The sequence below is a fragment of the Pyrus communis genome, chromosome 6 (genome assembly GCF_041283825.1).
Source record: "Pyrus communis isolate YQ-2024b chromosome 6, ASM4128382v1, whole genome shotgun sequence".
Classification (NCBI taxonomy): domain Eukaryota; kingdom Viridiplantae; phylum Streptophyta; class Magnoliopsida; order Rosales; family Rosaceae; genus Pyrus; species Pyrus communis.
In genome coordinates this window covers 12953206-12979367 of record NC_142570.1, presented here as the reverse complement: position 1 = coordinate 12979367, position 26162 = coordinate 12953206, and the positions used below count along the sequence as shown (strand labels likewise).

General features: G+C 40.1%; 1 protein-coding gene across 1 annotated transcript; it reads right to left on the bottom strand.

The window, feature by feature from the left end:
- Positions 1-277: 277 nt before the first annotated feature.
- On the bottom strand, positions 278-21120 carry LOC148696315 (uncharacterized). The gene is made up of 2 exons (XM_088695185.1): positions 19681-21120; positions 278-441 (listed from the first exon to the last, which is right to left on the bottom strand). The coding sequence occupies exons 1-2, from the start codon at positions 20993-20995 to the stop codon at positions 278-280; spliced, it is 1479 nt and encodes a 492-aa protein (XP_088551311.1). The 5' UTR covers positions 20996-21120.
- Between the last annotated feature and the right edge of the window lie 5042 nt (positions 21121-26162).

Below are 26162 nucleotides of genomic sequence, written 5' to 3'. Positions count from 1 at the left end.
TATGTGCTGATTCATTCGCTGCTTCTTCAAAAGCAAAGGTATCTCATATCATGCTTTTTCCCTGTCTTTTCCTTTGCCCTTGCTCTTGCCTCCAAGACAAGGAGAAAGAAAGCAATCAGTAGGAACCTGAAATCAAACTTCCGATCTGGAACTGATTGCCCAGAACCTTTGCCTGGTTGCTTACCTAGCGTTGTTCTCGAGTACTCATCTTCAATTGTTGGCGAGTCTCGAATTCCCTCAGCGCATACTTCAGGATAAGTGATGGAGTGTCGGCTCTTTAAACTGAAGCTGCTAAGCATGGATGAATTGCTGAGACATGATGCCCTGAAAGACCATTTAAAGGCAAAGGGTTGCGCACCACTTCGGCTATGTAAAAGAAACAAGCAGAGAAGAATGCGGTACAAGGAGCTGGAACAAATTGCTGGAGCGCGACGCCTTCCCCTGTAAAACCATCCAGACAGAGGAGTTTAAGTCAAATCCAAGCTCGACATCATTGTTCTAATTAAAGAGCTCGAGAAGCCTCAACAACCCTCCGCTGGCGCCGTCGCCAAAGAGCAAAGCCTCGCCGCGCGACGCCGGTAAATCGTCAACACTTCTTCAAAAAGCAAAAGTATCTCATATCATGATTTCTCCATGTCCTTTCCTTTGTCCTTGTTCTTACCCGCAAGGCAAAGAGAAAGAAAGCAATCAGCCGGCACTTGGAGTCAGTCTTCCGATCTGGAACCGACTGCCTGGAATCTATTCTCTGGTTGCTTACCTAGCGTTGCTCTCGAGTAGTCATCTTCAATGGTTGATACACTTCCAGAGAAGGTACCACATTCGTCTAAAGAACAGCTAGGACGAGTGACAATGAAACATCAATCTTGTGGATCGTCAGCAAACACAACAATTGCACATGCTGATTCATCCCCTAAGCCTCTTCAATATGAATTGGAAAGATTGAACAAAGAAACAGGTCATCACCTCCACCTCGTGCTTGCCTGCCATGTGTCTGAATCTTGAAACCGCTCATGGTCCTATTTTCACTCAAGATCAAGTCTCGATGGCCCTTGAAGAAATTACAAGTCCGATTCAAAATCAAGTGTTCACCACCCTTGAATCAAATTCAAACTCCAGATAAGAAGAGTAAGTTCAGACCTTCGGAGGAGACAAAAAAAATAAAAATAAAAATAAATAAATAAATAAATAAATCCTCCAGCCCAGTTCAAGATTAAGCCCGTGGAAAATCAACGATTGGAGGAAACCAAAAAATCTTCCAGTCGAATTCAAGTTCAAGCCTCGACGACCCTTGAAGAAATGTCCAGCCCAATTCAAGATCAAGCCTCGACGGCCCTTGGGTTGACATCTACATTAAGGGACTTCGAAACGCATCTTCTACACGTGACAAGCATGTGTATACGACGCGCCTTGAAGTGGGGCCATTTGTAGACACCGAAATTTCAGTCAAATAAATGTTAACCAATGTATTAAAATTACAACATTTATTCATTTCACTTACATCACACATTCATTTCACCTACATTACACATTTACTTCACCTACCAACTCCACTCACTTCACCAAAAAAAAATGGATGGTGGTGATTCACTTTCTTGGCCTATAAATAGCCTTCTCCATCAAGAGAAAGGGGGAGGAATTTACATACACACCAAAACTTTGAAGCCTTGAAACTCTAAAGCTCTCAAAAAAAAATCCCGAAGGATCAAGAAAGCACTCTTCGTTCTTCGTCAAATCCTCCTTCAAGGTCAAGCCCTAACGACCCTTGAAGAACTTCCACCAACTCAAGATCAAGCCCCGACGGCCCCTTGAAGAAAGTGTTCATCATTCATCATCCTTTCATCCTAAGATCAAGCCCCAACGGCCCTTCGGATCAATAACCTCAACAAACCCATACACCCATTCTTCAAGGTCAAGCCCAACGCCCCTTGAAGATACATTCATCAACTGTTCATCCCTAGATCAAGCCCTGACGGCGCTTTGCATTAACAGCTCATCCATAAAACAACACCTTACGAAGATAGAATCAGAGGATCAAATTACAAAGAGATTGTAACCCAAAATCATCATTAATACAAAATATATTTTGTACACGTATTCTTATTTCTTGTTTTAAGAATTTTTCGTGTTTACAAGAGGATCCTATGACAGTTGATATGGATGAGATTCAAAGAATGCTCGACTCGACCATGAAAAAAGGGTCATTGATCTCACATTTTATCCATTCTTATCTGTAATACATTGAGAAGTTCAAATATCCTTGGGGTTTTTAGAATCCCTGATTTTAGTCTCTTTTTTGGTGAATCAAGCCTTTCTTCGTTAGAGCATATTGCTCAGTTCACTGCCCAATGTGGAAATGCCAACCATAACTTTCATAAGTTACAGCTTTTCAACTTTTTTCTCTGACTTTGGTTGTTTTTTCATGGTTTATCAGCCTGCCATTAAACTTGGGAAGATTTGGTAAGGAAATTTAATGAACAATTTTACCGAGCTGGAATGGAAGTTTTGGTCTCATCGTTGGCGAGGATAGCCCAGTTATAAGACGAATCACCCATTCAGTACCCCTATCGGTTCAAGCTACCTTAAAATGGTGTTAAGTTCCTCTTCTTAAGGGATAATATGTTCGAATAGCCCAAAACAACCTCGACATGGAGTTTCAAAAGAAATACCTCGACATGTACTTTTGCAATATGTATGAATTAGCCGAACATATTGAGCAGTATGACTCGTTGTCGAGGTCATAGTTGATAAGCTGTTTGTATGCAAGGCATTGTCTCATGCTAGCATAAAGGATATTAAAACATGGACAACTTCAGTTGATGCTGCAATCCAAACCTCAAAGGCTTATACATTTGAGATCATTAAGGCTGATATTATTTTCGACCAACTCCTTGTTAAGAAGACAATCAAGCTTCGGCGAGGTCATTTTATGCATAAGGCTGAAGATCTGAAGGGCAAGGTTTATTGCAAATTCTACAAGTCTAACAAGCATGCAACCAACAATTGTGTTGTGTTTTGTGATGCTATCCAGAATTGGATCGATAAAGGCAAGCTCAAGTTTCCTAAGAAGGCACATATGTTGGTTGACACTGATCATTTTCCCATCAGCCACTGTTAACTTGGTTAATGCCTATATACCTAAGCAGAATAAGGCGCCGAGGTTAGAGATCGACCTTGCTCAGCAGGATCCTTCGATGCATCATCTTGTCCCTGCACTTCATGTCGAACATAACTCCGTTAGCCAAGGATCAAGTGGTTCTGACACACCAATAATACTTTGTAATTGATGTTGTGAAGTCTAAACTTTTAGATTTGGCCATCCTTATCAACATTGTAATTGTACCACATGCTCAATCTAGCTTTTTTCTATTTATTGGATGTGTGTGTTGGGAAGAAATGTTCAAAGATGTGGCACATCTCATTTCAAAAGGTTTATTCATGCATGTACATTTCACGTCTACATTCCTGTCACTTTCTAACTAGTTTAGTTGTTTAGTCAGCCATGCACATGGATTTCCAGCAAATTGGGCACACAAGACCTACCTACATGGGCTAATTGACAACTTTTTGCCGTATGTGTATTTTTTCCCCTTAATCTTTTCAGATCACTTTGAAGCTTGACACGTGTCATAAGGGTTGAAAACTGAACCAAAGCTTTTGAAGTTAAGATCCCTAGCTAGTTCCTCAGTTCATTTGGGGGCTTCCAATTTTATTTCCTAGAGAGAGAAAGAGAGAAAATAGCATTAAAGCTTCACCTTTCTTTTTGCTCTTCATTTGTGAAACCATAGTTGGAAAATCTTCTTTCATGCATTAAACACCCAATCATTGAGGAATAGGGTTGCATTGTCTTTGTGGGTTTGCATTAAATTTGTGGTGAAGTGTTTCTAGTTTTGAATCTGTAAGCTGACCCATTTTTGGATTCTCGTCAGTTTCTTCCTTTAACCATTTCACTGGAGAAACTGATTGGACAATAGAATCCAAATTTGCATATCATTCCCATATCATCATATGCATAGTTTGTGTGTTGGTCTCAGTGCCACAAGGTGAAGAGTTCAGGAAGAGCTGCCACCTTGTGAAGACTAGAGACAACACTATTTCAACGCCACAAAGTGAAGTGCTCAGGAGTTGCCACTTCGTGAAGACCGATGTAATCCATCTTGTTTAAGGCAAGGTTCCACAAAGGTAAAGCTGCTCCGTAGACTAGGCCTAGGAATTGAGCTTTGAGTGGTACTTTGTAAGAATCTTAATTATACTAGGGGATTGGACTCAGTGGAGAATGACCCGCCCCAATCACAAGAAGACAAGCAGAGTGGCGGGGCAATGGTGTCCTCGATTTTTTAATCTTGAGGTGGGTTTTTCTGGCCAATAATATCTTGTGTCCAAAGTTATTGGTATTGTGTCACATATCTTACATACATATACATGCTACATGTATCATTTGAATATTTAATTGGTATGTGGTCACAATCATGCTTTCCTGACACATTTATAACTTGTAATGAATTGAGGCCTTGCTGACAAAGATAGCTTTTAAAATTTGAAATTGGTTATTAAATCTTTAATTTATTGACTAACAAATCTATCTTAGTTGACCAGTGGGCTTGACTAGTCAGTTCAGCAAATTATAATTTTTATATACAGGTTATTCCGCCTAGTACCAATTTCAGGTGTAAATTTGAAATCATGGTCATTGAACCAAAATTGGATCTTTGGGTCAAACAATTGCAATCAAAGTTTTCCTGAGACACCAAAAGGGCTGGTTCAAAGTCTTATGAATTTCAACCTACCAGCCAGACTTCAGAGCATAATTAAACAAGGGTATTTGATTGTTACGTCCCATCCCTTAAAACACTATATTTTATTCCCATGTATTTCACTCTTGAGTGGGTGTCTTAATTAATTTATTGAGCTATGACTCGAGAATTCTATCCTTATACTTTCTTAAGTTTCATGAATTTAATTTGGTACGTTATTATAGCGTCGATAATTGAATTTTAAATTGGAAGTTGAAGGCCTAGTTGTAACTTTACCATTAGTGGAGGGACGAGTTGGTGATTTCACTTAAAATAATCTTAAGTGGGATTTAACCCACATCTGGCCCACTCTCCTTCTCTTCTCACATTATTTTCAGGATTCACTCTCTTTCTAAACTTTCATTCTCTCTCAACTTCATTTCTCTCTCTAACACCGAGAGAAGAGAAGCTCTTAATCTCTCTCTTCCTTTCACAAATCGAGACATTGAAACCTACATTTGGAATCCCTAAGATGGGAGGAACTTGGTGGTACCATTGCATGTAGGTGATGTGAAAATTAACTTAACACACAAATTAACCCTCTTTTGACAATTGTAGCATATAAATAAGTAGGGATCGTTCTTACACCGGGGATTAGGAAAGATTGCTAAATACTTTAAACTGACTCAAATAAATAAAACTAACCTTTAAAACACTTAACTCAACTTAAAAAGACTCAAAACAAGTTCATGATAGAAGCATATTTAGGCGACTTACTTAGCTTCTTTTCGTGCATTTATATTGTTAATTCCTAGTTGTTTTAGTAGTTTAAGCCATTTTCGTGTGTTTTTAGGTTCATATGGCTAAGGAAGCAAAAAGATGCATTTTGGAGCATTTTGGAGCAAAATTGGACTTGGAATGAATAGCTTATGTTTGGAGCAAAAGGAATGGACAAAATTAAAGACTCCAAGTTTCAGCAATATCAAGGGCTCCTACCTATTCTAAGTCACAAAACTTGCAAACTTAAGCAATGCCGTGTGTTTCCTTGTGTCTCCCTTCCCATAACTCACATACCCTTTTATATTCCTAAATCCTTGCCTAAATTCAGAAATAAAAGACATTCCACATGCATTTCCCTTTTTTGCCGTGCTTCCCCCTTCATTCCAGCCATTCCGCTTGCATTTCCAGGTTGTCCACTTCATCATTGCAGCCACCAATCACCCTAGCTGTCACTCACATGCTTTCCCATTCTATAATTCACCCACATGCACTCTTAATCATTCATCCATATTCAGCCACACATTCATTCTCCTTTGTGCCGTGCTTCCCCTTTGCAATTCCAGCTTTCCACCAACTTTTCCTAGCTGTTTTTCACATGCATTCCCTTCATTATTTCAGTCACATGCACCCATAATCATAGAGCCACATGCAATCTTAATCATTCAGCCACATATACTCCCATTCTCCCTATAAAACCATGTATTCCCTCACAAACAAAAAAAACTTCCCTTGGAGCCGCAAGCACCAATCCATTCCAGCAACAAATCCCTTTGTGCCGTGCCTTCCTCCACCATTCCAGAAATTCATACACACTTCACACCATCACACAACCATTCCTCCATACAAATACCACCCCAAAACCTATCCTTAGACCTTGTGCCGCAACAAAGAGGAAGAGAAGAGGGCCTAAACGTTCATACAATTCAAGTTTGAGTCGTTGGAATGTTTAGGTGTTTCTTTTCCTTTGATTTCAATGTTTAATTTCAATTCTCTTTGTCTTGTACGTATGAGGAACTAAACCCCCTTTAGCTAGGGGGTGATTCGAAACCATGTTCATGCTTGCAATATGATTTGATTACCTTTGGTTGGAATTTCATGAGTTGTGGATTCAATTTGTTTAACTGTTTGATTGATAACTTATTTATGTATGTTTATTGAGAGTGCACGCTTAATTTTCATGCATGAACATGACGCTAGAATATAAGTGAGTTTCACCTAATAGTTATGAACTTATATTCACAAGTAGTGGAGGTTGCTTATAAACAATCGCGTTAAATGAATTCTTGGCACTAGTTTCATGCTCATCATAGTAACGAAGGCCTCGTCAACACTTATAGTTTTCATGATGCTTAATGATCTTTGATTGTATCTTTATTGTGCTTTTCACGTAAAGGACTTTTGGAGAATGTTTTGAATTGCGTTGCGCTAACCCATCCAATTCATTAACTTAAGGAGAACTTGACGGTTAATTTAAGCGGACCTAATTAACCCGGGGTGTTGAGTTTCATAATTTATCGAAAGACCAACTGAAAATCATCTTGTATGCAAGTGTAACATGTGTGGAGAAGAACCTTCTAGCTAGCATTCCATCCATATTTTCATCACATTCATATTTACATTCTGCCCTTAATTACAATTTATGCATTTTAGTTAATTTCGTTAAAAAAACCAAATCCCCCTTTACTATATTGTCCAATTTAGTTAGAAAGTATCTTAGTTTGTGTTTCTAAGTGTTTGAATCAATTTATTTCCCAAATTCATCCAAAGTAGTCATAGTGCTCAAAACTGCCCAGAAAGTGTTTTTAAGGCAGTTTTGAGTGTTTTGGTGCTGTTTTGAGTCTTTTGATTTGTTTTAGTGTTTTAAGTGTTTAGTTTTGCATTCTTTGAGTTTAGTTTAGTGTTTTAAACTTTATTTTACGTTTTTGAGTCAGTTTCCAAGTGATTTTGCAATCCCTCCTAATCCCCGGTTAAGAACGATCCCTACTTATACATATACTACAATTGTCACAAGAGGGTTTAATTTGTGTGTCACATAAGTTTCGCACCAGTTCACAAGACTCAAAATAAGCTAAAAACACTCAAAACTGCCTAAAAACACAAACTTGGACGAAAATTGGTTCTAACTTGACTCAAAACTCTTAGAAACACAATCTAAAACATATTTGAACCAATTAGACACCCTAAGACAATTGGGGATTTGGTTTTGGACGAAAATCAAACAAACAAAACAATAATGTAAACTTGACAGATTTGAACGAATTTGATGGAATTAAGTGGATGGTGAGATGGCTAGAAGGTTTTTCTCCACACATGGCATACTTGCATACAACACAATCTCCAGTTGCTTATTCAATGAATTATGAACCTCAACACCCCAAGTTAATTAGGTACGCTTAAATTAACTCTTAGATTTCCCTTAGGTCATTGAATTGAATGGAATTAGCGCATTGCAATCAAATTATTCCTTAAAAGTTCTCTATATGAAAATGCATGATAGAAAAACAATCAAAGATCATTAGGTTCTATGGAAATCATATGTGTTGACGAGGCATTCGCAACTATGAAAGTGCATGATACTTATGCCAAGAATTTACTTAACATAATTGTGACCAACAATCTTAACTACTCATGAATATAAGTTCCCAACAATTAGGTGAAGTTTCCTTATACCCTAGCATCAAATTTATGCATGCAAATTAAGTGTGCACTCTCAATTCATATACATAAACAAGTTTTAATTAAAAAAGATAAGTAAATTGAATTCACCATTCATGAAATCACAACTGAAAGTAATCAAATCAACATGCAAATATAGCCATGGTTTCAAAATTCCCCTTAGCCAAAAAAGGGATTAGTTCCTCATACTCGCAAAACAAAGATTATTGAATTTAAACATTGAAATCATAAGAAAGATTACACCTAAACGTTTAGCAATTCCAGGATGAATTTGATGCACAGCAAAGGCTTATCTTCCTCCTCCTTGCTGCGGCACAAGGTGTGTGTGGTGGATTTGGGGGTTTTGAATGGTGTGTTTTTCTTTAAAGGGATAGAGGATGGCTGATTATGGTGGTAGGGGTGCGGCAGGTGTGTATGGAGGTGTATGGAGGTGTATGGAGAATAGGGGTTGCAGCACAAGGTTTATGAATAGCATAAAGGGTGGTATGAATTTTTGGCTGATTTTATGTTTATATAGTCCTAGGGTTAAGTAGATTAAGGTTACACTTAACAGATTTAGTGGATTAGGGCCCTAGGGTTCGGCTATAGGTGATCAAATCCAGTTAGGAGGGGGTTTGGGCCACTTAGTTTCATACAAGGCTTGTGTAACCCAAATCCAAAAGGAATTAGGCCCTAGAAATCAGAATCCAAAAGGGATAGGGCCTAGGAAGGGGCGGCACAAGTAGGGGAAAGGGTGGAATGGCTTGCAAGGCAAGGCAAGGCCTTCTAGAAGGGTTTGATGCACCACCTTTGTAGGGTTTCTAGAAAGAATGAGTTTTGTGGCTGATTTGGGCCTTCTAGAAGATGATGCTTCTAGAAATAGGTTCTAGAATTATCTATTTAGGTCCCCTTGCAACTAGGATTAAGACATGATAAGGTTTGGATAGGATAAGATGAGATAAGGTTTGGATAATGTTTTGGATAATGTTTGATAAGGTTTTAGATAAGGGTTTTGGATAGGGTTTCCTCTTTTGAGCTACTTCCTTATCCACTTTGTCTTTAGCTGAGTTCCCTCCTCTTCTTATCACATTTCTAGCCTCTTGAAGTCCAAATTCGTCCATCCATGTTGGCCCATATGCAAGCTATCCACATAGTGTCCAAAATTGCTCCAAAATGCACCAAAATGCACTTTCTTGGTACTTTAACCCTGAGGACCTACAAACACACGAAATTGAGTTGTAATATGACATTAACTAGGAAATAATAGCACAAATGCACAAGAATAAGCTAGCTAAGTCACCTAAATATGCTCCTATCAAATTCCCCCACACTTATCTTTTGCTAGTCCTCGAGCAAAACAAACAACAAAAAGTAACAAAACAAACAATCTAAACATTCCAACGTTCGCCTCAGGGATTTCCAATGAAACATAACATGTCAAAGATCACCACTCACATAGATTTAAGCAATCCTTACCCTCGAGCATACTTAATCATAGTCACCATTCACTAGCTCGCATTTAATCAATTAAAACAACATTTTGAATGTAGTAACATGCCTTAGAGAATTCCCTCAATTCCTCACCGGATATACTCTCTATTTTCACTCAGATTTTCTGACTACACTCCCTACACTAGGTGTATGTGAGAAGATTGATGTAAACATGTAGACGAACACTCATATATGTTATAACAAGAAAAGCATTTTCTGGAATTATTAACATGTATATATATGATCTCATGAATGGAACGCCACTACTTAGACACGAGAACCAGGGATAGCATATGCTCAAACCAATTCTAAACTCCACATATTGAAACACATAACAATCAAGATAGAAGTCTAAGGGTTGTAATGGGGCTAAGGTATTGGCTAACAAGGAAAGGTAGAGGAAACAAACGTTCTTAAAGCAATAGCGAGCACAGTAATGAATTAGGCACTTAGAATTCCCTTTAGAATGTAGAAAACTACCTTTTAAACACAAGGGGAGATTCATGCAATACTTAGGGTCAAATTCAACTTTTTGGACCCTTTCTTCAACAATCAATACACGTGAGTTCATTCTCACTTATTTTCAACTCCTTTTTTTTCTTTTCTTCTTCTTTTTCTTCTTTTTCACATTTTTTTTTTTCTTTCTGCTTTTTTTTTTCTTTTTCCGGTGCCTCCTTTAAGACCTTGGCACACACATACACACAAAAATCCCTTCCCCCACACTTGTTTTCTGCAAGAATGTCACTCAAAAGGAATTCCTTCTAAGTCATGCTCCACTATATTTCAAGAACAAGGGTATGGAAAGTCCTATTCTAGGCTAGGTAAGGGTGATGCGGTTAACAAAGAAAATAGGCTAACCAAGGCTCAAATGGACTAATCCTACAATACATATGACAAGGGTGGGTTCGGCTATTTGGCTATGGTGGTGACTACTAAACAACTTCATCTTGTTATTTGTTATGCTAATCAATTTCATGCTTTGAATGAAACAGGTATGAGTTCTAGTATTTGGAGCTATAATGATGAAACGCATTCTAAGTAGCAACCAAGCAAAAAATAATGGGATCATGCAACAACTTTAGAAAACAAGAAGGCACAGATTAATAACTCTCCAAATAAACGTTTAGGCTCAAGTCTCTCAAGGATGTAGCGTTTGTTTGAGTTCCTTCCTTCAAGCATGTTACAAAAACTGATTTTATCCTTTGTGATTACATGCGAATTCGTAAACTATAACTACAACCAAGCATAAACCAAGGAGCAAATCAAACTTCCATCATTGTTTGTAACTCTCTTTAACAGTCATGCATTAAAAGCCAAATCCTCATCATTGTGTTGGAAGGTACCCTAAGACACAAACAAACACAAAAACAAAAACGACTCTAAAAAAACAACTCTTTTTGGGTTTTTCAAACACTTTTTCCAATTTTTTTTTTCAAATTTTCGGATTTTTACTTCAAAACACACCAAAACAGCTCAAAATGCACTAAAAACACTTAAAAACAATGAGAACAACATTAGAAGTGATAGGTGATAGAATCCCACGAATTTTGCATAAAAACACTTGTTTACCCCCCCCCCCCACACTTAAATCAAACATTGTCCTCAATGTTTCACATAAAGACTCACACAAAAGCAAACAAATAACAAACAACTAAGCATGATAAAATAAAGCAGCAAAGAGAAGGGTTTAGAAACGCAAATCTGGGTTTGGAGTGGAAGTTCCATCTTCTCCTTGTTGAATGCATGGGTTGCCTCCCAAGAAGCGCTTGCTTTAACATCTTCCAGCCAGACGAATATGCCATGCTAACCTTCACTAGTACCCATGGCATGGAGGGGTACATCATCCACAACATGCTCCTCGAAATTCTCATCGTATGGCTCTATGAATGGAAGGGGGTAGTGATCCTCCCTGATTGTAGTGTTTTGGTTCCTAAAGTCCATGTAAATGCTCCCACCACCTTGAAATCGACTAGGTACCATCTCGCCAATTTTATCACTAGGCACAGCCAAATTGGGTGTTTTTAGGGTAGTGAAGTGCTCCTTGTGCTCCACTCCAATTCCTTCCTCGATGGTGGTTCTAGATGCATCCTTCTTGATTGGTGCTGAACGTTCCTGCCCTATATTTTTAATTATACCAATGGCAAAACAAGAACGAACATCATTAGGATTCTCAATGGATTCAGAAACTTTAAAGTTAATCATATCACCACCAAATTCCATAGTTAAGGCTCCCTCGGCCACGTCAATCTTGGTGTGGGCTGTTTTCATGAAAGGTCGTCCAAGTAAGAGTGGCGATGGTGGAGAGTGGGTTGAATCCTCCATGTCAAGTACATAGAAATCTGCAGGAAAAATCAAGTGGTCTACCTGCACCAAAACATCTTCCAAAACTCCTTTTGGGTATGCATTAGATCGATTGGCTAATTAAATAATAACACCATCATTTTTAAGCTCTCCTAGATTCATAGATGCATAAACAGAATATGGCATGACATTAATTGATGCACCTAAATCTAGCATAGCATGTTCAAACCTTGTATTACCAATTACACAAGGGATAGTGAAACTACCTGGATCTTTGCATTTAGGTGGCAGCTTTCTTTGCAAAATTGCAGAGACATTCTCACTTACATGTACCACTTCTTTCTCCCGAATCCGTTTCCTTGTTGTACAAATCTTCTTCAAAAACTTCGCATACTTCAGAATTTGCTTTATTGCATCAAGGAGCGGGATATTGACATGCACCTTCCTAAACGTCTCTAAGATGTTTTTTTCATCCTCCTCTGTCTTAGATTGCATAAACCTGCTAGGAAAAGGCACATTTAGTGGAATAGAACTAGACAAATTCGAATTTGGACTTACCTTGGTGGTTTGTGATGGTTTTTGTGCGCTAGGGGCCTGTGGCAAGGTTTGTTCCACCCTTGCCGTGGCTTTGTCCAATTTCTCCTCTTCGAGTAGCAGCTTTTCGTCCTCTTTTTGACTTGATTTGGTTGGTTTGAGGATAGTTCCAACTTCCTTGCCACTTCTCAAGATGATAACCTTAGCGGTTTCAAAACCTCCTTTTGGATTGACGATGGTCGAGCTAGGCAACTTGCCTTGCTCTCTGAATTGGCCCATGAACTCCGCAATCTGCCGTACTTGCTTTTCTAATTCATCAACCTTTTTGTCCCTCTTTTGCATTCCCTGCGCCATAGAAGTTAGTAATTGAAAAATTTGATCATTATCTATGGACGAACCTGATTTGGGTTGTGTAGGTTGTGCTTGGGGTGGTGTGGGTGCATACGGCCTTTGGTAGAATCTCAGAGGTTGCTGCCTAAATGCGCTTTGTTGTTGGGGCTCCCTCCATTTGAAATTTGGATGATCTCTCCAACCGGGATTGTAGGTATTAGAGAATGGATGATTCCTTGGTTGATTTGGACTTTGGTACCCCACAGCATGGACAGATTCCCACCCTTCGTTCTCAATCAATTGAGGGCACTTGTCCGTCAGATGTCCATTCATGGAGCACACGCCACAAACAGCCACATTTTGTACCTTTGGTATTTCAACCACCTGCGAAAGAAGAGAAGTAAGATTAGCCATTTGATTTTGAAGTTCGGAAATAGCACTTACCCCATTAACTTGTTGCTGCCGTAGTATGTCTCTTTAACCAACGTCTTCGTATTGTTGAGCATTCAAAGCTCGGTTGGCAATGAGAGTCTTGGCAGCCATAGGTGTTTTGTCCACTAAAGCTCCACCCACTGAGGCGTCTAGCATTTGACGTTCAATTGGTAGAAGCCCCTCATAGAAATATTGAAGAAGAAGCTCCTCCTTCATTTGGTGATGTGGACATGAAGCAACAAGGGTTTTAAAACGTTCATAATAAGTTGGAAATGATTCACCTTGCTTTTGCTGAATGCCACTAATCCTTTTACGTAAAAGAATGACTCGAGAAGTTGAGAAAAACTTCTCCAAAAACGCCCTTTTGATACTCTCCCATGATGTGACAGTTCCGGGGGCTAGTTCATATAACCAATCTTTAGCCTTTTCCAAAAGAGAAAAGGGAAAAGCCTTCATCTTCAAAATGCTCCCATCAACATTCACCGGGGTCATACTTGAGCAAACAACCTCGAACTCCGTCAAGTGTTTATTAGGATCTTCCATGGACAACCCATGGAACTTAGGAATATGGTGCAATAAACTGGACTTGAGTTCAAACTCGTCAATCTTGTCTGGGGCTGCCCTTGGATATTGAATGCATAGAGGCATGGAATTATCCAATCCCGAAGCGGAAAGCTCCTTGATTGTTCAGTTGTCGGCTGCCATAACTTGTTCTTCCTCAAAAACCGTTGTCGTGGCCTCTTCTCCCACTTGTGTTTCTTCCTCTTCAAGCTCAGGTGCAGGTTGAGGTGGTTGAGGCTCTTGTTGATTCTTCTTTCTTCTCAAGGCTCGCTCAAAATCGTCATCAAAGTCTAAGATATGGGCATGAACCAGTTGAGAACTCCGAGTCATAAACTAGTGCCTAAAAACAAGAAAACAAACAAGTCAGAAACTAAAAAAAATAACACACGAAAATAACCAAAAAAAAAAATAACAAGGGATTAGCAAAGTTGCTAATCCCCGGCAACGGCGCCAAAATTTGATGTGAAAATTAACTTAACACACAAATTAACCCTCTTTTGACAATTGTAACATATAAATAAGTAGGGATCGTTCTTACACCGGGGATTAGGAGGGATTGCTAAACACTTTAAACTGACTCAAATAAATAAAACTAACCTTTAAAACATAACTCAACTTAAAAAGACTCAAAACAAGTTCACAAGACTCAAAATAAGCTACAAACACTCAAAACTGCCTAAAAACACAAACTTGGACGAAAATTGGTTCTAACTTGACTCAAAACTCATAGAAACACAATCTAAAACATATTTGAACCAATTAGACACTCTAAGACAATTGGGGATTTCATTTTGGACGAAAATCAAACAAACAAAACAATAATGTAAACTGGGCAGATTTGAACGAATTTGATGGAATTAAGTGGATGGTGAGATGGCTAGGAGGTTTTTCTCCACACATGGCATACTTGCATACAACACAATCTCCAGTTGCTTATTCAATGAATTATGAACCTCAACACCCCAAGTTAATTAGGTACGCTTAAATTAACTCTCAAATTTCCCTTAGGTCATTGAATTGAATGGAATTAACGCATTGCAATCAAATTATTCCTTAAAAGTCTCTATATGAAAGCGCATAATAGAAAAACAATCAAAGATCATTAGGTTCTATGGAAATCATAGGTGTTGACGAGGCATTCGTAACTATGAAAGCGCATGATACTTATGCCAAGAATTTACTTAACATAATTGTTGTGAACACGAAAGATTCCTTGAAACAAGAAACCAGAATAACGTGTACAAAATAATATTTTTGTGTTTATGATTTTGGGGTTACGATCTCTCTCAAATTTGGTCCTCTGATAATATCTTCGTAGGGTGTAGGTTTGTGGATGAGTTGTTGATCCAAAGGGCCGTCGGGGCTTGATCTAAGGATGAACAGTTGATGAACGGATGAACACTTTCTTCAAGGGCCGTCGGGGCTTGATCTTGAATAATGGTTGTGTGGATTTCTTCAAGGGCTTTTGGGCTTGATCTTGAAGGTTGATGGATGAGCGGATCTTCAAGGGCTTTTGGGCTTAATCTTGAAGAACGATTGGATGTGTGGATTTGTTGAGGTTGTTGATCCAAAGGGCCGTTGGGGGCTTATGCTTAGGATGAACGGATGAACACTTTCTTCAAGGGCCGTCGGGGCTTAATCTTGAATAATGGTGGAAGTTCTTCAAGGGCCGTTGGGGCTTGATCTTGAAGGAGGATTTGACGAAGAAACGAAGAGTGCTTTCTTGATCCTTCGGGATTTTCTTGAGAGCTTTAGAACTTTAAGGCTTCAAGGTTTTGGTGTGTAGAGAAATGTATTTGTGAATTGGTTTTGGTGTGTGTTGGCTTTTCTTGGGAATTTGGATGGTTGGAAGCTTTGGAGTTTCAAAGCTTCAAGGATTTGGGGAATTCTCTTCCAATTTGGGAGTAGAGAAATGTATTTGTGAATTGGTTGATGCTTGATACCTTGATGGAGAAGCCTATTTATAGGCTTTGAGAATGAATCACCACCACAAAATATTTTTTTCCTTTCCAAGCACCATTGCCTAATTTTCCCACTTAATGCAATATTGAAATTGAAGTGGTGTAACTTATGGCCTAATTTCCCACTTAATACCATTTTAAACTTGAAGTGGTCTAACTTATGGCCTAATTTCCCACTTAATGCAATATTGAAATTGAAGTGGTGTAACTTATGGCCTAATTTCCCACTTAACACCATTTTAAACTTGAAATGTGTATGCTTTGTCATTGCCCAAATGAGAAAAACTTGTTTTGATCCGTAATGGATTGAAGTGTGCTTGCCTTGTCATTGCCCAAAATGGGAAGAAAAACTTGTTTAATCCTTCAAGGGTATTTCTTCCTATTTTGTTGAGTCACACGCCATGTGTACCAACACGTGGCGTATGCCATGTATGCCTTGACACGTCAAAACTTTAATGCATTGGTGAACATTTTTTTTTTTACTGAAATTTCGATGTCTACAAATGCCCCCACTTCAAGGCGCGTCGTAGACATGTGCTTGTCACGTGTAGAAGATGCGTTTTGAAGTCCCTTAATGTAGATGTCAACCCAAGGGCCGTCGAGGCTTGATCTTGAATTGGGCTGGAAATTTCTTCAAGGGCCATTGAGGCTTGATCTTGAGTTCGACTGGAAGATTTTCTGGTTTCCTCCAATTGTTGATTTTCCACAGGCTTAGTCTTGAACTGGGCTGGAAATTTCTTCAAGGGCCATCGAGGCTTGATCTTGAGTTCGACTGGAAGATTTTCTGGTTTCCTCCAATCATTGATTTTCCTTTGTGCTACTCTTGAACTGGGCAGCAGGATTCTTTTGGTCTCCTCCGAAGGTCTGAGCTTTACTCTTTTTTTCTGTTTCTTTGTTCAATCTCTCCAATTCGTATTGAAGAGGGTTAGAGGATAGCTCAGCATATGCAGTTGTTGCTTGTCTCCACATGCTTCAATGTATCATTTTCACTTGCCTTACTTGCTCCCCTTTGCATAAGTGGTCCCTTCTCTGGAAGTGTATCAACCGTTGAAGATGACTACTCGAGAGCAACGCTAGGTAAGCAACCAGGGAATAGATTCCAGGCAGTTGGTTCCAGATCGGAAGACTGACTCCAAGTGCCGGCTGATTGCTTCTTCACTTTGCCATGCGAGTAAGAACAAGGACAAAGGAAAAGACATGGAGAAGGCATGATATGAGATACCTTTGCTTTCGCCCTTGATGATATGAGATACTTTTGCTTTTGAAGAAGCAGCGAATGAATCAGCACATATATTTGTTGTGCTTGTCTCCACATGCTTCGATTTACCGTTTCCTCCTGCCTCATCTGTACTCCAGGCATCTGGTATCTTCTTTGGGGAAGAAGAAAAAAATTGAGTATTTCGAGAGGCTTTGCTGGGAGTGCGCCCTCAGAGGTGAGGAAGAGTTGGGCATTTTTTTTTTTTTCAGGTCTGCCTTGCCATAAAAGATGAAGGTCGACATATATAGGGATTTCCCAATAGCAAGTGGTGGTTATGTTCTTTTACCCTTGTCGACAAACGTCTCTTCGATTTTTTAACAAACGTCTCTTCGATTTCTGAGTGAGCGCCTCTTCGAAAAAGTAGTCACGGGTGCGGCTCTGTCACCACGCTTGTTGGCAAAGGCGCGTAGTTGGGATGATAACCTTCACGTGTTTTCAACTTTGTCAGAGATCTTTTGACAAAGTTCAACGCGTTATCTGAAAAGCCGCGAAAGCGTCGCCGAACTTCACGCAGGAAAATCCGATTTTTTTTGAATCGGTGGTCGTGTCGCCTTGGCTTTTTATAGAGGTATCGATCACCTCCAACATGCACACTTTGAAGATCGCCCGTTTGTGAAAATCGTCTTCGGCCCTTTCTGATTTTACTCCATCCACCTTTCTCTTTTAACCTTTTGACAATGGCTAACCCGTCTAACATTTGCTTAGATTTGAGTCTCAGCAGTGATCCGAGTGCGCCGCGTCAGGTAAATGTATGGTGCCCTTCTTTCTTATCTTCTAATGGCCCTTTGACAGGTGAAGATTCTGTGATGAAGGACGCAACAACAGCTACGATAGTAGCTAGGAACTTCCTCACTCCAAAAGATAGTAGGCTGCTTTCAGAACGGTCCGATGAGTTGGCCGTTCAAGAGTCCCTAACTCTCAGTGTTCAGTGCGCAGGCTCTGTGTCCAACATGGGCCAACGCCTACTTGCTCGATCCCGCCAAGTGGAATCATTGATGGCGGAGGTGGAAACTCTTAAGCAAGAGATCAAACAGCTTAAGCACGAGAATAGAAGTTTGCATGTGCTTGCAAATAACTATTTGACGGGCATGAAGAGGAAGCTTGATGAGCTGCAAGAATCCAGTGGTCGAATTCAAAGTGACCGTCAAAGGCTTGCTGCTTTCTTCCAGAGGCACCTTTTTCCTGGCTCATCTAGCGTTCCACCAAGTATTGAGGCCTCTTCTTTGATGCCTCCCGCTTCTGTAGTTTTCCCAAGTAGTGGGGCTTCACGTGAACAACCTTTATGAAAGCTCCATCTCTTTTTTTTTTTTTTGTACGCACTTGTAATTTCTCGGAGATCAATGAACATGTTTTATTTTATTCAGTGTATTGTGCTAAATACAGATAAAACATATACATCACCAAGATGTGTTATTTCCCTTTTTTCTTTTTTTTTTTTTTTTTTTTTGATGATGTGACTGTACTTGAAGTTTTGAAGTTTCAAGTTGCCTACGTACCCTTGGTTGAGGAGGGATCAAGTCATGACGTAGTTCAAATGAGTGATGGTTTTTTTTTTTTTTTTTGATGATTTTGCCGTACACAGTTTATGCTCTTGTGGGCCAGGAGCGTTTGTTGTCACCTTTTAGGCTCGTGCGAACGAGGAGCTTTGGTTGTTGTTTGCAGTTTCAACTCGTGCAGACAAGGAGCTTTTGGTGCCGTTTGCAGTTTCAGCTCATGCAGGTAAGGAGCATTTGTTGTCGCCTTTTATGCTCATGCGGACGAAGAGCTTTTGGTTGTCGCCTTTTAGGCTCGTGCGAACGAGGAGCTTTGGTTGTCGCCTTTTAGGCTCGTGCGAACGAGGAGCGTCGGTTGTCGCCTTTTAGGCTCGTGCGAACGAGGAGCGTCGGTTGCCGCCTTTTAGGCTCGTGCGAACGAGGAGCGTCGGTTGTCGCCTTTTAGGCTCGTGCGAACGAGGAGCGTCTTTGAATTTGTCAAACGATCTTAGAGAGGCATTCCTTGCAATCTTCATAGCAAGGAGTCTTGACTGAGTGATTGAAGAAGTCTTTGGGGAAGAAATCGCGCATTGTGATGGCAACGGACGATCTTTGTGTCATAACTTCCTCATCCTCAACACTTTCATGTAGCTTTGAAGGTTGGCGGTAGCTGCTTTGCCCCCTTTCTGATTGGTGAACTTGTGGAGGAGACCTATGTTTCTTGTGCATTTTCTTTGGAGTGACATAAGTCCATCCTTTAACTTCACTTGACGTGACTGACATGGTTTTGGAGCATGCCCCCAGCGGTTGAGGTGAAGATTTTGAGTTCAAAGAGCCAGAAGTGACGGTGGTATAGTTTGACTTCACCACATCATTAAGATCTAGCTCGATGATCCCTTTCTGAGCCAACTTCATGATGAGATCTTTTAGCACAAAGCACTTTTCCGTCGGATGACCAATGAAGCGGTGGAATCCACAGTACCTTGGACTGTCAGTACGGTTCATCTCTTCCGGCCGTTTGCACTCAGGTAGGTTGATCACCTTTTTGTCAAGCAAGTCTTTCAACATGGCAACCACGTCAGAGTCGGGGAATGGATAAGTCTTCTCCTCAAGCTCCTTCAAAGTGCGTCTATGTATCTCTTGATCACGAAAAGCTTCGGTTTGAATCGCCTTGCCTCGTGTATGGGTTTTGACTGGAGTTGTGTTGACCGTCATTGCTTCATTGGTGGGTTTCCACGCAGCCTTATCCACCTTTGGCCCCAAAACTTTGTCATTCTTGTAGTCGGCGATCTGTTCTTTCTTCCCATGACGGGTGATGCTTAACTCCATATCATGGGCGCGGGTGGCTAACTCCTCAAATGTTCGTGGTTTGATGCCTTGAAGGATGTAGTGTAGTCCCCACTGCATGCCTTGAACGCACATCTCAATGGCAGAGGTTTCAGAAAGCCGATCTTTACAATCCAGACTTAAGGAGCGCCATCTATTTATGTAGTTGATGACAGGTTCATCTCTCCACTGTTTCGTACTGGTCAGCTCTAGCATGCTTACAGTACGACGAGTGCTGTAGAAACGGTTGAGGAATTCCCTTTCTAGCTGGTCCCAACTGTTGATAGACTCAGGTTCGAGGTCGGTGTACCAGTCAAAAGCATTACTTTTCAGCGAACGTACGAACTGTTTGACAAGGTAGTCTCCCTCTGTCCCAGCATTGTTGCAAGTTTCAATGAAATGGGCGACATGTTGCTTCGGGTTGCCTTTTCCATCGAACTGCATGAATTTTGGGGGCTGATAACCCCTTGGCATCTTCAAAGCATCAATCTTCTTGGAGTAAGGCTTTGAGTATAGTACGGAGTCATGCGAGCTTCCTTCGTACTGTGTCTTGATAGTGCTTGCGATCATCTCCTGTAGCTGCTGGATAGAGAGAGATTCCATGAACGCCGTTGCTTGGTCTAGCTTCAGCTTCTCTTCGACTTTCTCCATTGGAGGCTCCTCTTCTTCGTCGACTTCTTTGTCGACTTCTTTCTTTAATAGGCCAACATTTGGGTCGACTTTCACGTCGGGCAGCGCATCTAGTTGGTTGACAAGTGCGGCAATCTGCAAGTCCTTCTCTTCCACAGTCTGTGTAAGCTTTGCAATTACTTCGCTCATTTGAGCCAGTTGTTCTTCAACAGAGGTGACGCCGATGGTCATGACTTGTGCAACCAATAGACATGACTTTCCTTCAGACATCCATAGTGCTGATGAAGAACCCCATTGGCCATTTTGGGGTGTCATCTTGTGTGCCTCAATAGCATGCTTTGGTGCCCCCATCAAGGTCAGGTGGATGACCGACTCGCGCCTTTGAGGCTGCTCTTGCTTGCTTAGCAGTACCAACTTTGCAGCGGTATGTTGAGAAGTGGTTGTGGCACCAATGGATGCTCCATTTGCGGCGGAAGTGCTTATGCTTCTTCCCTTGGTGGTTGCAAGAACGGCTTGTCCCTTGCTTGATGCCATTGATTTTGGAGGTGTGCTTTGGTTGTTGTCAACTCCGTAACCATGCTCCTTCAACTTCTTTTGAGTTTTGGTGAGGTAACGATCTTTGTCGTTGACGGTGTTTGAAACCTTCTTTCCAAGATTTGAAGAGGAAGCAAAGTCATGCCTAGCCTTTGACATGAGTTTGTAGGCATTTGGGTTAAAGCCTTCTTCGGTCTTCTTAGTTGGAAGAGAGCTTGGTTTCACTTTGACGCCATGTTGCGCCTCCAGACGGTTGATGAGTCCGGCGGTTTGCAAGTTTTTCTCCTCTGCAGTCTTTAGCAGCCTTGCAATTGTTTCCTTCATCTGAACCAGCTGTTTTTCAATGGAGGTAGTGCCGATAGTCATGACTTGTTCTTTGTTTGAAGCCATGGACTGTGCTTGAATATCTTGAACGGAGACAGAGATAAGAGGTAGAGATTGTCCCACTGGGCGTGCCAAATTTGTGAACACGAAAGATTCCTTGAAACAAGAAACCAGAATAACGTGTACAAAATAATATTTTTGTGTTTATGATTTTGGGGTTACGATCTCTCTCAAATTTGGTCCTCTGATTCTATCTTCGTAGGGTGTAGGTTTGTGGATGAGTTGTTGATCCAAAGGGCCGTCGGGGCTTGATCTAAGGATGAACAGTTGATGAACGGATGAACACTTTCTTCAAGGGCCGTCGGGGCTTGATCTTGAATAATGGTTGTGTGGATTTCTTCAAGGGCTTTTGGGCTTGATCTTGAAGGTTGATGGATGAGCGGATCTTCAAGGGCTTTTGGGCTTAATCTTGAAGAACGATTGGATGTGTGGATTTGTTGAGGTTGTTGATCCAAAGGGCCGTTGGGGGCTTATGCTTAGGATGAACGGATGAACACTTTCTTCAAGGGTCGTCGGGGCTTAATCTTGAATAATGGTGGAAGTTCTTCAAGGGCCGTTGGGGCTTGATCTTGAAGGAGGATTTGACGAAGAAACGAAGAGTGCTTTCTTGATCCTTCGGGATTTTCTTGAGAGCTTTAGAACTTTAAGGCTTCAAGGTTTTGGTGTGTAGAGAAATGTATTTGTGAATTGGTTTTGGTGTGTGTTGGCTTTTCTTGGGAATTTGGATGGTTGGAAGCTTTGGAGTTTCAAAGCTTCAAGGATTTGGGGAATTCTCTTCCAATTTGGGAGTAGAGAAATGTATTTGTGAATTGGTTGATGCTTGATACCTTGATGGAGAAGCCTATTTATAGGCTTTGAGAATGAATCACCACCACAAAATATTTTTTTCCTTTCCAAGCACCATTGCCTAATTTTCCCACTTAATGCAATATTGAAATTGAAGTGGTGTAACTTATGGCCTAATTTCCCACTTAATACCATTTTAAACTTGAAGTGGTCTAACTTATGGCCTAATTTCCCACTTAATGCAATATTGAAATTGAAGTGGTGTAACTTATGGCCTAATTTCCCACTTAACACCATTTTAAACTTGAAATGTGTATGCTTTGTCATTGCCCAAATGAGAAAAACTTGTTTTGATCCGTAATGGATTGAAGTGTGCTTGCCTTGTCATTGCCCAAAATGAGAAGAAAAACTTGTTTAATCCTTCAAGGGTATTTCTTCCTATTTTGTTGAGTCACACGCCATGTGTACAATTTGTACAACACGTGGCGTATGCCATGTATGCCTTGACACGTCAAAACTTTAATGCATTGGTGAACATTTTTTTTTTTACTGAAATTTCGATGTCTACAATTGTGACCAACAATCTTAACTACTCATGAATATAAGTTCCCAATGATTATACATACACAAGTTTTAATTAAAATAGATAAGTAAATTGAATTCACCATTCATGAAATCACAACTGAAAGTAATCAAATCATCATGCAAATATAGCCATGGTTTCGAAATTTCCCCTAGCCAAAAAAGGGATTCGTTCCTCATACTCGCAAAACAAAGATTATTGAATTTAAACATTGAAATCATAAGAAAGATTACACCTAAACGTTCAGCAATTCCAGGATGAATTTGATGCACGGCTAAGGCTTCTCTTCCTTCTCCTTGCTGCGGCACAAGGTGTGTGTGGTGGATTTGGGGGTTTTGAATGGTGTGTTTTTCTTTAGAGGGATGGAGGATGGCTGATTATGGTGGTAGGGGTGCGGCAGGTGTGTATGGAGGTGTATGGAGGTGTATGGAGAATAGGGGTTGCAGCACAAGGTTTATGAATAGCATAAAGGGTGGTACGAATTTTTGGCTGATTTTATCTTTATATAGTCCTAGGGTTAAGTAGATTAGGGTTACACTTAAAAGATTTAGTGGATTAGGGCCCTAGGGTTTGACTATAGGTGATCAAATCCAGTTAGGAGGGGGTTTGGCCCACTTAGTTTCATACAAGGCTTGTGTAACCCAAATCCAAAAGGAATTAGGCCCTAGAAATCAGAATCCAAAAGGGATAGGGCCTAGGAAGGTGCGGCACCAGTGGGGGAAAAGGTGGAATGGCTTGCAAGGCAAGGCAAGGCCTTCTAGAAGGGTTTGATGCGCCACTCTTGTAGGGTTTCTAGAAAGAATGAGTTTTGTGGTTGATTTGGGCCTTCTAGAAAAGGATGCTTCTAGAAATAGGTTCTAGAATTATCTATTTAGGTCCCCTTGCAACTAGGATTAAGACATGATAAGGTTTGGATAGGATAAGATGAGATAAGGTTTGGATAATGTTTTGGATAATGTAGGATAAGGTTTTAGATAAGGTTTTCGATAGGGTTTCCTCTTTTGAGCTACTTTCTTATCCACTTTGTCTTTAGCTTAGTTCCTTCCTCTTCTTATCACATTTCTAACCTCTTGAAGTCCAAATTCGTCCATCCATGTTGGCCCATATGCAAGCTATCCACATAGTGTCCAAAATTGCTCCAAAATGCACTTTCTTGGTGCTTTAACCCTGAGGACCTACAAACACACGAAATTGAGTTGTAATACGACATTAACTAGGAAATAATAGCACAAATGCACAAGAATAAGGTAGCTAAGTCGCCTAAATATGCTCCTATTAGTAGGATTGAGGCACTTGGAAATTCTCTGCCATTGAAGCCAAGGGCTTCAAGCTTCGAAGCTTGAAACCCAGGTGACTTGTGACATGATTCTTACTTATATGTGTTTTAGACTTTCTTGGGATGTGTTTGTGATGAATTTTACTTTGAACCATGGGATTTAACCCCCTGCATTCTCTCTGAAACCTTGCCCAGTTTTCGGTCACCTTCTTCGAGCAAACTCCGACGAGTTTGAGGTTTTTGGAGCTTATGTTTTGCTCAAATCAATCTTAGGTACGTAAGTACCTCTTTGTATGTGAAAATTATTTGGAAATTAATAAGGTTTGACATGCACGCTGTTTCTCGTTTCCAAAATTCAACGAGCGCTTTCGAAGGGAATCTGTCGAATTCGAGGTAGATTCGACCACCATTGCTCTTAAACCTATTTTAAGTAAGTCCCTATGCTCTGTAGTTATGTTTTCTATAATTTTTGGAGTGAAATTTGGGACTGAAATCACCTTTGCAACTTTTGGTACAGTTCTGCAATTTTCGACGAGGCTCTGGTGACAGCAGCCGATTACTGTCGTCTTTAATTCTAACGACAAAACATGGAAATTCGTTAACTCTAACGGAATCTTCCAATGGAAGAGGTATATTTTGTCAACCTTTATCAAACCCTCACCATATCGGCGCATAACACTAAAGATGGCAAGTGTGACGTCTACTCGCCAAACTATGGCGGCGAGTACAAGGACACGTTTGTCGGCGACGACTGCCCATAGCGGCACGTGACACCACCTCAACGATGTGTGGTGGCTCGTGGCTGGAGCACGACAGCGCATGCATAATGCGTGACTTATAACTAGGTTTTTCAGTGTTTTGAATCATGTGGTGCCCTCCGTTTATGCAATTTCATTACTGAAATGGTAATTTTGGACAATTTTCCTTAAAATATCAATTAAAGCTTAACTTGGCTTATTATGATTATCACAGGATTATTAGAGGATCGAAAGAGTATAGGCAAAGAGCCTATTAACGAGGGATAAGCGCTTTGCTTACCTGTGAGTGGACTCCTTCAAAAAACTAAATGTTTTTATGATTATATATATCTATATATTCTTTTATATGCAAATGCACATTATCTATGTTAGTCTTTGATAAGACTTATATGTTAGTCTTTGATAAAAGCATATATAGATATACATATATATATATATATATATATATATGATTGTAATAATGTGCATCTGCACATAAAAGCATATACGTTAGTCTTTGATAAGACTCATGCCACATAGTTGGCTCCATGACTTCTTGGATGTGGATGCAGGAACTTTGCTTCTTCCTCCCACATCACTTATCATTTTCCACCACATAGTTGTAATAAGTTGCCTTTATGCCTCATGCTAAGTGAGTGGCAAACTTGTAATAAGTGAGGCATCACTTCTTTACCTCTTAGGCCGGTTTTATGTGCGTTTTAGGTTAATTTCCACTTTGTTTTTGTTGTCATACAATTTAAACTTAATAGGTCTTGTGGACCAAAACCTATTTGGACCCCGAAATACAAAATTTACATAAAGCCCAATACAAACCTTTCATATAATTAATGAACATATTAATTAATCCTTGCCTTATACAATTAAATTATTCAATTGTCTATACTCATCTTGGTTATATCCTTGAATCATTACCTTACACAGTGTGCAGTATATTAGGTTCCGTTTAGTGAGGCAGTGGGCGATTAGAAATCTTACTAATCGATTATGAATTGAAATGTACTTTCAATTCTCCCTTTAGTGATTATACATCTTCAAGGCTTTTGCAAGCCATAAGTGACACCTAGCAGTAGTCATGGCTACCCAAGCTAATCAAAAGAGGTTTGGAGAAGCTATTTTGTTTGGGATTGCAAATGCAATATGGTCTTTCTCTAATCCAATACTCTTGATCACATTGTTTGGTTTGATAGTTTATTCATGTCTACTATCAAATGTGATTATCTTTTTCTATATGATTACCTTGAATGTGATTTGGAACGACTTCCTAAATCTCATCCATACTCTGGCTAGAGATTCTTAATCATATAATAGAGTATTCTCCTTTGATGGTCTGAAGGTTAGAGATTCCTTATTGCTCATTCACTTGCCTCAATGGTTAAGTAG

Coding starts and splice junctions, on each gene's coding strand:
- LOC148696315 (XM_088695185.1), bottom strand. CDS start 20,995: ATGGCATCAAGCAAGGGACAAGCCGTTCTTGCAACCACCAAGGGAAGA. Junction 442..19,680: donor AGTCAAAACCCATACACGAG/GCAAGGCGATTC, acceptor ATGGTTTTACAG/GGGAAGGCGTCGCGCTCCAG.